At 37.0% G+C, this 11,447-nt stretch overlaps 1 protein-coding gene across 1 annotated transcript; it reads left to right on the top strand.

Annotated features, from left to right (window-relative positions):
• Positions 1 to 1,088: 1,088 nt before the first annotated feature.
• mif (macrophage migration inhibitory factor) lies at positions 1,089 to 2,721 on the top strand (the record flags this gene model as incomplete). Its single annotated transcript, XM_014033971.1, is given in 3 exon segments — positions 1,089 to 1,296; positions 1,885 to 2,057; positions 2,170 to 2,721. Coding segments are annotated over 3 exon segments (348 nt in total). The 3' UTR covers positions 2,237 to 2,721.
• Between the last annotated feature and the right edge of the window lie 8,726 nt (positions 2,722 to 11,447).

The raw sequence follows: 11,447 nt of genomic DNA, 5'->3' as shown, positions 1-11,447 counted from the left end.
TTTATARTTATTTTGTGTTTTTGTAATAATTATATGGAAAATATTACATCAGCAKTTATTTTATTACCCTTTAAATTGATTRCTGGAGATTATCCAAGGTGCTTCATGACCCATAATTGGGTCCCAAGCCCAACTTTGGGAACCAAAGTCCAGTGGTTCCCAAAACTTTCAGCTTTTGACCCACAAAATAACAGTAGCAGAGACGTGTGTCCCCAGCTATTTTTGGATGATAAACATTTGTATCAGGTCAACTAAACATGGGCACAGTAACAATATTTTTGTACTACATTTATCCATTTTAAATATACTAAACTCACTCCTTTGTAACAACTAAGGCAAAAAACGTAATTAATTCAGAAAATCTTGTCAGGACCCCACCTTGATGTTTCAGGACCCCACTTTGGGTCCCGACCCCAACTTTGGGAAACACTGCAATCAATGATCAAATATGAAAAGCAAATTAAGGGTTTTGGATTGTTCCTGTTGATTTTGTGTGTCTAGTTTTCCTGATTATTCATGTGGTTTTTAATGTCCAAGTATTGTTTTAGCAACGAGATGGTAAAAAAAGGTAATTTGTAAACACAATAAAACCCATATATTGTAAATGTTTACTCATGTAAATGTGATGACAGTGATATAACTCCTAAAGCTTGACACTGAAAAGTTGTTTCTGCCTTCATASAAGTTGTCAAAAGGGTAATATTAAAAACGATAGCACAGGTAGTATTCTGTAATGTACATAAATAATAATTTAAAAGCATTTTGTCTTTGCTACTCTGATTTTTCCCTTGGAAGGATTGTATTTCATTCGGAGGGATTATATTTTAAAGATTACACCTCGTGTAGTCATTTAATCTGTGAGAAAATACAAGTAAATTGCCATATTTCTTATGAAAACTGTTCGTGGCACATTTTCTTACGATGAATTGGATTCCGGATGACTTTTTCTTTCATAAAACCGTTTAGATGGCAGCCAATGTAGATCGATGATGGCAGCTCATTTGACGACAGATTTACCAATACACAGATTTACCACGTGTTCTCCATGACGGCAGGTGGCGCTGTGAGCAACTTGTTTAAGCTACGAGAGAGGAAGTGGAGTTCCTCCTCGCGCGTCTTTTCTGTCGCCTGTGAGCAGAGCGAGAGCGTCCGCATAGCTTCAGCAGGATCGATAAATTAGCAATAATCATGCCGATGTTCGTGGTGAACACCAACGTGGCTAAAAGCGACGTGCCTGCGGCTCTGCTGTCGGAGGCCACGGAGGAGCTAGCCAAAGCTATGGGCAAACCTGCGCAGGTAGGCCGTGGAGCYAACATTCTTCACGTGCATCACTGAGCGCAACTATCGGTATCTCCTACTGATGTTTACGTAAACAAAAAAGTGCGAAACTAATGTTCTGAACTTAGTGATTATAAATAACAAGGCAGCATTAAAATCTACATACTTTTCTATTTGAAAACTTGGAAATAAACAGGAATTTTGTGCCCAACAACAAACAGGAAACGCCTGGCCTTAGTTATGCAAATAGTACATTTTGCGGCGTTTTTCATAGGAAAGAAGAAGCAGAGGACAAATACAGTAACACAGAGAAGGATAAAAATACAAGTAATAGAAAATAGCGTTAAAAACATAATGAAAAATGTAAATAAAAAAAACCCACAGCTTCAAAATGATCTGTTGCTTAAAAAAATATAAAGTTGAGGTGTCCAGAGTATTTTGGACATAATTTGTAGCACTTGGGATGATTTCATTATAAAAAGTTACAAAAGAGTTTTTGATTTAAATAAACAATTTAATAAAACATCTGCACCTTTTTATATTGGAACTGACTGTCTGGACCTCTCAGTTTAGTCTAAATTGTTTTTATATATTTTTTTATACCAGTACATTGCTGTGCACATCAACCCAGACCAAATGATGATGTTTGGAGGGAAGGGAGACCCCTGCGCGCTCTGCTCTCTTCACAGCATCGGCAAAATCAGCGGGGCTCACAACAAGCAATACTCTAAACTCCTGTGTGGACTGCTAAACAAACACCTGGGTGTCTCTCCTGACAGGTAACAATATAGGCATGTTTCAGTCATTTGGCTTGATTGTGTAGCTGAGACACTTCTGTGCCTCTGTTCATGTTAGCTCCTGTTAACCTGTTTCTCTTGGTGTCTGTTTCAGGATTTATATAAACTTTGTGGACATGGATGCAGCCAATGTGGCCTGGAACAATGGAACGTTTGCCTGAGAAGGAGACCAAAGCTCTAGAAAACAGGGGGAATAAAGTCATTCCAGTTTCCTGCTTATACAAGCATACTTTAAACCAATGGGTCCCAAACTTGTCAGCTTTTGACCTCTAAAATGGCAGAGATCTGTGACCCCAACTATTTTTTTTGGTTAATGAACATTGGTATCAGAAAAATATTTGTTATGCTACTTTAATTTAATTACACTAACCACACTCACTTGTAAAAACTAAGGCAAAAATTGTTGTTAGAAATCATTTTTAAAATTTGTAATTCTGAAAATCTTTTCAAGGCCCCACATTGATGTTTCAGGACCCCACTATGGGTCCCAACCCCAACTTTGGGAACCACTGATTTAAACTGATAAAATGATGATGAAAACCGTTTAATAATCCAAGTCAAAATACTGTTATTTGACCTTTTTGCTTTGCACTGATCCTTTTTTTTCTTTTATTTAATGAATAAATTAAACCCTGAATATCATAAACAAATGTTTTATTTGGTTGACTAGAGTAAACACTGCACTTACAGACTGATTATCTACTTTTAATCAAACCCAAGGCGTTTTTACTGCAGATTTTTAAAAAGCCTGTAAAAGTTTATAACAAAATAGTCTTGCTAATAGTATGAAAACTTCTGTTGGAGAGTGCTTTAGTCTGAAATATTATTTGACAGACCTATAAACACCTGTATGTTAAAATTACCCAGCGTATTTACTGTAGTGTTCTTAAGCAAATGGATGTAGCCACTTTTAAAACACGTACATTTACACCTAACCTAACTGAAGCAAGGATTTAACGTTTTATTTTCTTTGTATGAATGGCAGTTTTATTATGTAATTTCATAGCTGATATGATAAATGGTCTAATCAGCAAAACTATTGTTCAATTTTGTAAAAAGGCAATCTCGTTATTTGTTTTAATAGCAAAAGTACTGCGCTGGTTATTGTACAAAACACGGACCTGTTGCTTGGTCTGGTTCTGCCTTGAGTGACATGAAACTCATCCAATCGCAATGGAGCATGTTCGTACGTGATGTCTGTGATGCATGGTGGGAAAGCAGATCAGATAAGGCGCTGATAAAAAGAAATAGTTTCCTGCTATTATATTAGCTTTAAAATGGTTGATTGCTAATAATATCAGGAAAATAAATAGAGCTATAGTTGCATCAGATAGTCTAGCTGCATTATTAAATTTAGAATCTGGTCAATCTTGTAGATTAGATTTATCGTTTAATATAAATCACTTATTGGTCCAGATACATACCGGTAATAAAAACTGTTCTGTTCGATTTATCTGGATACCTGCTCATGTAGGAATAAAGGGAAATGAAGAAGTAGATTTATTAGCTAAACAAGCCCTGAAACTAGATTTTATTAACTTAAATATTCCTCTGAGCAAAGGAGAGGGAAAGTCTAACCCAAACAAAATCAAAAATGTGTGGCAGGAACAATGGGATGATTATGATAATGGCAGGCATTTATATAATATTCAAAAGACTGGGGGGCAGTAGAAGCAGGAGGGAAGAAGTGATTATATCGCGCCTTAGAATTGGTCATACAGGCCTTAATGGTTCTCTTCTTCGAGTAGGAAAACATGAAACGGACTTGTGATTTTTGAAATCAGATTGACACGGTGGAACATGTTGGAATGCGTCAAATATTCGGAGGACCATCCATCCATCCATTTTCTTCCGCCTATCCGGGGTCGGGTCACGGGGGCAGCAGCTTCAGAAGGGAGGCCCGGACCTCCCTCTCCCCAGCCACTTCTTCCAGCTCCTCCGGGGGAACTCCAAGGTGTTCCCAGGCCAGCCGAGAGACATAGTCCCTCCAGCGTGTCCTGGGTCTTCCTCGGGGCCTCCTCCCGGTGGGACGTGCCCGGAATACCTCACCAGGGAGGCGTCCAGAAGGCATCCTTACCAGATGCCCGAGCCACCTCAACTGGCTCCTCTCGACYTGGAGGAGCAGCGGCTCTACTCCGAGTCCCTCCCGGATGACCGAGCTTCGGAGGAGCATCGACATTTAAAGTTAGTTTTAAACGGAGAGAAAAAAAATCATTTTCTTTAATATTTTCGTTGAATCTAAATCAGTAAGAAATCAATTAATTCGATTTTTAAAAAGAACTAGGTTATTTAATCGTATTTAAAATATGCATAAGTATGCATGTGAGCATAAATATACTTTAGGATTTGTATGAAGCACACTCACACAGCATTGATGTGTGTAAATTAAGTTCCCTCCATCATTGATATCCACACTCCAGTACGGTAGGTGGCGYTAAATACACCTGAAGTTGGTTTGCCATCCGCCAATAAAATTTATAAAAGAAGAAGAAGAAATACAGTTTCCTTTATTTTGCCGCGTATTTTTGTGTACTTGTACWGCAACCTCGTTACTTCTGAGAGAATTATAACACCAGGCTTCACGCAGCTGGCGTCCAGGTTAGGTTTTTTTGTTTGACTGTTCTCTGGTTTGTTTATGCATCCGAAATGTCTTCGCTCAGCCTCAGGATCATGTTGCTTTTGGTCACCGCTTTGCTAGCAGAGTGACAACAGGTAGGGATAGAAGAGAACAGTAATGTCTTTAACGAGTTCAGCGTTGTAAACACATTAAATCGGTGCGATTTATTGAAGATGAGAGCACGATGAGACGGGTATGTAAAAAAAAAAAAAAAAAAAACGCTATTGCACGGTGTCGTCTTTCCTCCTGGCTTGTGGCGCATGAGTGAAAATGGCGGACTAGCTCTCGTGATCCGCTAATGTCCGGTAGTTAAAAGTTAAAACGGCAGCTGCGTTTATCGTTAATGATGAATATCTTGATGTGAGAGGCGACTTTCGGGGCTTCAGGACGCTGAGGCAGAGCGGCTGTCGAACCAAAGTCAGCTGTCGGGTAACGGATAGTTTGCGTTAGCATCAATGCTACCACGTTTCAGCTATGCTAGTGTTAAAAATGTAGATTACCGATAGCTGTTTTTTTTGTCCGTAATAAAAAAACAAGTAAGTTTTAGGTTTGAATTGTTTTCCCACATAGGTTTTTGTTCGTTTAGTTTACCAAATCAACTCAGTAATTTGATAGTAACTTTAATCAAAATGTAACTTTTTACCTTTGCAGTAAAATGTTGCTTCACATAGTAAAACACGTAGTCGTATCACTGTTATGCAAATACATTTTATTAGTGTATAATTAGGGGAAACAGTTCCTTCAGCAATGAAAAAAAAATACATTTACATCCTATCCAAGTGTTTGTTTTAGCCATGGATACTATGCCAAAGACAGGCCCAGCTTATAAGTGTTAAGCATGATGATTATTATAAGTGTTAAGCAGAGAGATTGTAGGATTAAGACTTCTTTTTTCGTGGAGAGCTACAGATGTCTGCAGCTTTTAGCATTTTAGGACTCTAGAGTTACAAGTTTTTGCAGCGCCAGATAACAGAAGCAATAAAAAMGTGTGTGATCTTGCATGTGGGTGTAATCTGAACCCAATCCTGGTCTTCAGCCATCACTATCCTGAATGTTTTGTTTGTTTTATTAAACATGCCTTCAAGTCCTGCAGAAGCCTAATGAATCACTCATCATTCATTTAATCAGATGTGTCAAAGCAGAGAAACATTTCAAATTCATGTCTGACTTTTAATCAAACATGACACGTTTTATTCAGTTTAGATTAATCAAGGACAAAAATACTCCTTTAACTAAGGGGAAAAGAAGTAAACTTTGAGATGTTCATCTGCACACACTTCATTTGAATGAATGTATTGATCAAGAAGTTCATAGTTTTAGCGTTGCATTATATTTTTGTGTATTCTCATTCGCATCTGTATTGAACTTCATTGAATACTTCAGCTTATGTATATTGTGTATTATTTGTATTTGCATTGGATTATAATTTTTTTGTAATTATTTTTGTCTTTGTGTTTAGGGGGACAGCGACATCTTCTGCACAAGACACGTCATTATCCAAAAGCATCTAAAAGTTGCTTCCAGACAGCTTCCATCATGTCTGAGTTCGTTCTGAGAAGGGTCAGGGTCCAGCTGACCACGACGATGGACATGGTTTTAAGGACCACTCTTTGTGAAATAATGAAAGTTTTCGAAAACGCTCTACATGATCATAAGATGGAGGTGGCACAGAAAGGAGAAGAAATTGCTCATCTCAAGACAAAGCTGCAGAGAGCTGAGATAAAGCTTAAAGACCTTGAGTATGGGAAGTCCAAAGGCGCAAAGGCCAAACAACCTTCCAAAAAGCCCAAAGTCCCAGATGAAAAGTCTTTATCGCTTCCTGAAGTTGAATTTGGAGGTGCTTTTTTTTTACTTTAAGTAACATGTCTTTTCATATTTTTAATTTGATTTATTCCTGGTTTGTAAAAGTAAACAAAAAGCAGCCACTTTAAAGAGGGTGTCTTGCATAAAGACTCAGTAATTTTAATTAAAGCTTATTTGGTTATGAATGAAGGGTTTATTAAATTAAATACAAACATATTCTCTCAACAAGTTACTATTCACATAGAAAACACTTTAAAAAAGTTTAAACCAAAATTTTGAATAATTTTCAGAGATTAACTTCCTGTGTTTTGGTTTGAGCAGTGCCTGATGACTGGTGTGCTCCCCTTGGCTACGAGACAGCGACAACACAAACGGACATGTGTCCAAGCGTGAGGCTGCGCAAGTTGTCCATTCCTCTGTGGCAAGTTCCCATCAAGAAAGAGGTGCGTAGATTTATGGAGAAACCTTTGCAAAGGTTTATTTGGATTTGATAAAGAACAATTATTTGATGAATATAATAGGCTTTTTAATGCAGCACGATGGCTCAGTGGTTAGTACTGGTGCCTCACAGCAACAAGGTCCTGGGTTTGATACATGGTTTGGACCCGGGGTCCTTCTGGTTTCAGACCAAAAAACATACAATAGGTTGCCTTCAGGCCCAGGCTTCCCTTGCAAAAGAGATCTCTGATTTCAGTGGGATTTGCCTGGTTAAATAAAGGTTAATAAATAAATAAGAAATTTAATTTAGTGATGAATTAAGAGTTTAAAAACAATAAAACTGGACTTTTTTTCTGTTAATTAAAACAATTTTGCTTCCAAGCAGAGTTTTTTATATTTTTGTTCAACCTCACAGCTGAAGTTGGAATTTTATCAATTTAGGAACAGGAATAGAGTAAAATAAAATTTACAGATAAATTAATACAAATGGTGGTTGCCGGTAGTCTCTTGCTAAAGAGACTACCGGCCATTTATATCTTTTGTACCTTGGACAGGTTAATGAGCCCTAAAAAAAATCTGGAGCTAGGACTGAATAAAAGTAGAAATAAGAATTAAATGGTTAAATATACAGTATCTTAGTGAACAAAGTGAGATGTTGAAGTTCATGTTAGAATCAGGTATGGATTCTGCTTCATCTGAAGACCCTAACCAAGTAACTGGGAGGGCTTTAAAATGTCAAGACACTTGATTTCTATCTTCATGGCTCAAAATCTTCTGTTATGAAATAGTTCTTATTCTCATCTAGATTAAATGTGATCTAATATCTAATAACATATTTTACCTGCAAAACACAGTTTAATTCAAAATTGTGTTTGTGTTGGTTTGATTGTTTTACGTGTTGGTCTTAAAAAAGAAGAGGGAAAAAGCCAATAGTTGTTTAAAAAAATGCATATACAGTGAACCCCGCAAAGTTGCAGTTCAGTGTTTGCAGCCTCAGTTTTTCACTGAATTTTCCTTATAATGTAATTAACAATTGTTTGCAGAAACCCCTGCAATTTTACCAAAACCATAAGTATCTTCTTCAGTTACTCATGGCTTGATTCAGGGCAGTATATGATTTTTCATGCACTATTTGCCAATAATTAAGTACACTATAATTTACTCATTTTGAAGCATAAACGTTAACGTAAATTCAGTCAAATGTCCATATATAAAACAGATGCACACCCTGTCCCCTCTGTCAGGTGCAGCCCAGTATTTCCATACAACAGTTAAGTGTACCACGTGTAGCTGTGGACTCTATCTCTGAATGCTCTCGCTTTTTTCGTTTTGTTCTACACGAAGTCGCCGCCCAAACGCCCTTCACCTTCTAAGACTTCTCGCAGAAAACGTAAGCGCCAGAAGAAGTTTAGGACACTCAAGGAGAAGGTTGATCTGCTGGATTTGCTTCAGAAACTAAAACGTACAGCGGTGCCTTGAGTTACAAGTTTAATCCGTTCTGAGATGGAGCTCTTAACTCAAATTACTTGTATGTCAAATCAGTGTTCCCCATAGAAATAAATTGAAATGCTCAATCGGTTCCGGACCCCCAAAAAACACAACTATTTTTTGTTACATGTTTTTTTTATCAGTAAACTCGTTATGAATAACAAACTGAATAAAAATACATAACAGAATGTATTTTCTGCAATGAACTACAGTAGTTTTAAGTACACTGCAAAAGGTACAGCTTCAATATGGTGAAGATCTTAGCTTACTTTTCTAGCATCACACTTTATGTAGTTTCATGAACTTGCTGTTGTAACCAAGGTCATCAGAAGACTTGGGAATAATAACGTCCGGCAGATGATATTAGTCACCGTTATTATACATTTATATGAAGACACCGTCAATGTCTGACTGTCGGACGTCTTCAGTTGTCATTTCTGCTTCTCTTAAAGAACTCCTGGTTACATTTCAAAATAAAAGCAACATCAGTCGGTAGAAGATTTTATTTTAGATATTTACAAATGGGGAGAACTAAATGTTTGATTTTAGTGATACGTTGCAGTTTGATTAAAAAAAACAATCATTTTTGTCTGCTAAAGTCAAAAGTGCAAGAAAAACAAAAGAGAAGAACCAACCTTTTCACAAAACAGTAAATACAACTAGTAAATCTGTGTTTACTTTTGAGAAACGGCTACTTTAAGTCTGCAGAGAATTCTCTCATTTTGTGGGCTGAAGTCAAAATTTCAAGATCCTTTTCAGAGTAATTAACCCCATCCAAATGTCTTTGAATCAGCCAGAATCACAAAGCCCAGAGCAGGGTACATTTTCCAGTATGATATGAAACTTTTTTCCGTAATCATACATTTTACCTGATTTAATGCAGCCTTTCTCAGGGTAGAGTCATGGATTGGTTTGATTACTTTTCTTTTCTCTTTCTTTTTAAATTTCATTATATATATTTGTTTGTTTAATCTATACTGCTGAAATTAAGCATTGTGCTGTGTCCCTGTTTATTCAATAAAAGCCACCAAAAGCATTTTAAGAGATCGTGGACATTCAATTATTGTTTCATGATAATGCCAAAAGTTAATCATTGGTAATAAAAATGTAAGGTGCTTGATTCATAAAATGTGGAGGTTTAAATAGGTTGCCTTAGCCAAACAGAAACAATTGTTACAGAAACAATACCCTAGAGGCTTACTCCAAGCCGCTGAAGGTTTAAATTAGTCCTTAAAAAGCGCACATTGTCGTTCTGAGAGAAAGCTGCAGGAACTGGTGGAATCTACTGTAAGGGTTACACAGTAGGATTGAGGCAGAGGGGTAAGACGCTCATATGAACGCAGTTGTGTTTAGCCTAATCTGTCTCTAAAATCAGCTTAAACAGATCTTGCAGAAGCTGCTGAGGTAATGCCCCTCAGAATTTGTAAGCTCCGGAATTGAAGAATGAAGACCTGAGATTGGGTAAAGTGAGAGTGGGTTTCTTATTTTTTATTCCTTTTTAATTATTACAATATATCTTATTAAATAAAAAGTAGGCACATGTTGGTATTTTATTTTCCACATTCATTGTGCTATTTTTCACAATATGTGGGTGGTCTAGGTATGTCACCTTTTGTGAATTCTGGGGGTTCACTGTATCGTGAATTTATTACTGTCCAGAATCAAGACTTCAGTCCTGTCCTACAATTTTATGTCTGCCTATTAGACTCCTGTGTTCTTCAGATTTATTAATTTACTTCAAAATACAAACTCTCAAGAAAATTCATCTTTTTCGTGCATGAAACATTTTTCTGTGTAAGTATAAACCTGGATAAACCCAAAAAGGTCAAAAGCTACCAGACCAAGACGTACTGTAGAATATTTTCACTCATAACTGTCCACAATAATTTACTAATCGTCACAAAGGATGTAAACGTACAGAAAACGTCTTGTTTACTGTTATAGAACATTTTGTGTGTGTTCGTGTGCGCGTGTATGTTTGTGTGTGTGTGTGTGTATGTGTTCCCGCTGTCTTGTTTGGTCCATGGAGGTTTAACCCTAAATGTCCTTGTTTTAGATGCTCAGCTGTCCCAACAACCTCAAGAAATCTAAGGGCACCAGAAGATCTAAAAGAAGTAAGTTTTCTTATTTGTTCACATTGTGTATTTTAAACGCGAACATAACTACCGACCAGAAGGAAGATGTTGAGTAGCTGTACATGCTGGATGGAGTTTATCAGAACTGTCATGGTTAGGAACACTGAGGTGACAGAACAGCTGCTTGTTGGGTGGGAGATGCATCAAAATTGCGCTGTGGTATTTTATATCTTTTAAATATCTCTTGGTCTTTGTCTTTAGATTTTCAGAGGCTAAAAGTAAGACTCACTGCAGGTTTTAATGCACAATTCAGATTGTTTTTCTAATTAAATTAGAGCACCACAAAAAAAAAGGATTGGAAAACTGGACGTTTTGAAAATAAGTCATCCCACTGTATTTTGTAGCGCCACACCTTTTAGCTCTACGATGCTCGCTTCAATTTTGTAAACTGCTGTCTTTGTGGGACAATGCTGGTTCTGTGAACAGTCATAGGCTGGCTAAAGGTGGACTGGTGTTGTGAAAGTGCCTGTGCTTCCACTTAGCTGAGATGAATTCTCAGCTGTTGAAGGATTGTAACTGTTCAGACAGCAGCTGTCACTGAAAGTTGCTAATTACCACAYGGAGTTTCTGTGGAGTAATGCTGTATTCCAGTTGTACTCATAGGTTGACGTCTTTCACCTTAGAGTTGGAAAATTTAACTAGAATGGCCCCTAATGTCATAATATATTAAGAAGGTTAAGATATGCTTTAATGCTGGTTATACACCCAAAATGGCATGTAGTAGAGAGCTATTGTTGTATTTTTTGTTTTGTAAAGTATGTTTATTTTACTAATGCATTGTTCCCCATGTTCACTTTTCTTTTTTTATCACTTCAGTAGAAAAAAGAACAATATTAGTTTCTTAATTTCTTCATCATCAGTGATTTAATATATAAATATAGAGGAAAGGGG

Source organism: Austrofundulus limnaeus, unplaced genomic scaffold, assembly GCF_001266775.1.
Source record: "Austrofundulus limnaeus strain Quisiro unplaced genomic scaffold, Austrofundulus_limnaeus-1.0 Scaffold1918, whole genome shotgun sequence".
NCBI classification, from domain to species: Eukaryota; Metazoa; Chordata; class Actinopteri; order Cyprinodontiformes; family Rivulidae; genus Austrofundulus; species Austrofundulus limnaeus.
The sequence above is the reverse complement of the archived record's forward strand: the minus strand, read 5'-3'. Positions and strand labels throughout refer to the sequence as shown.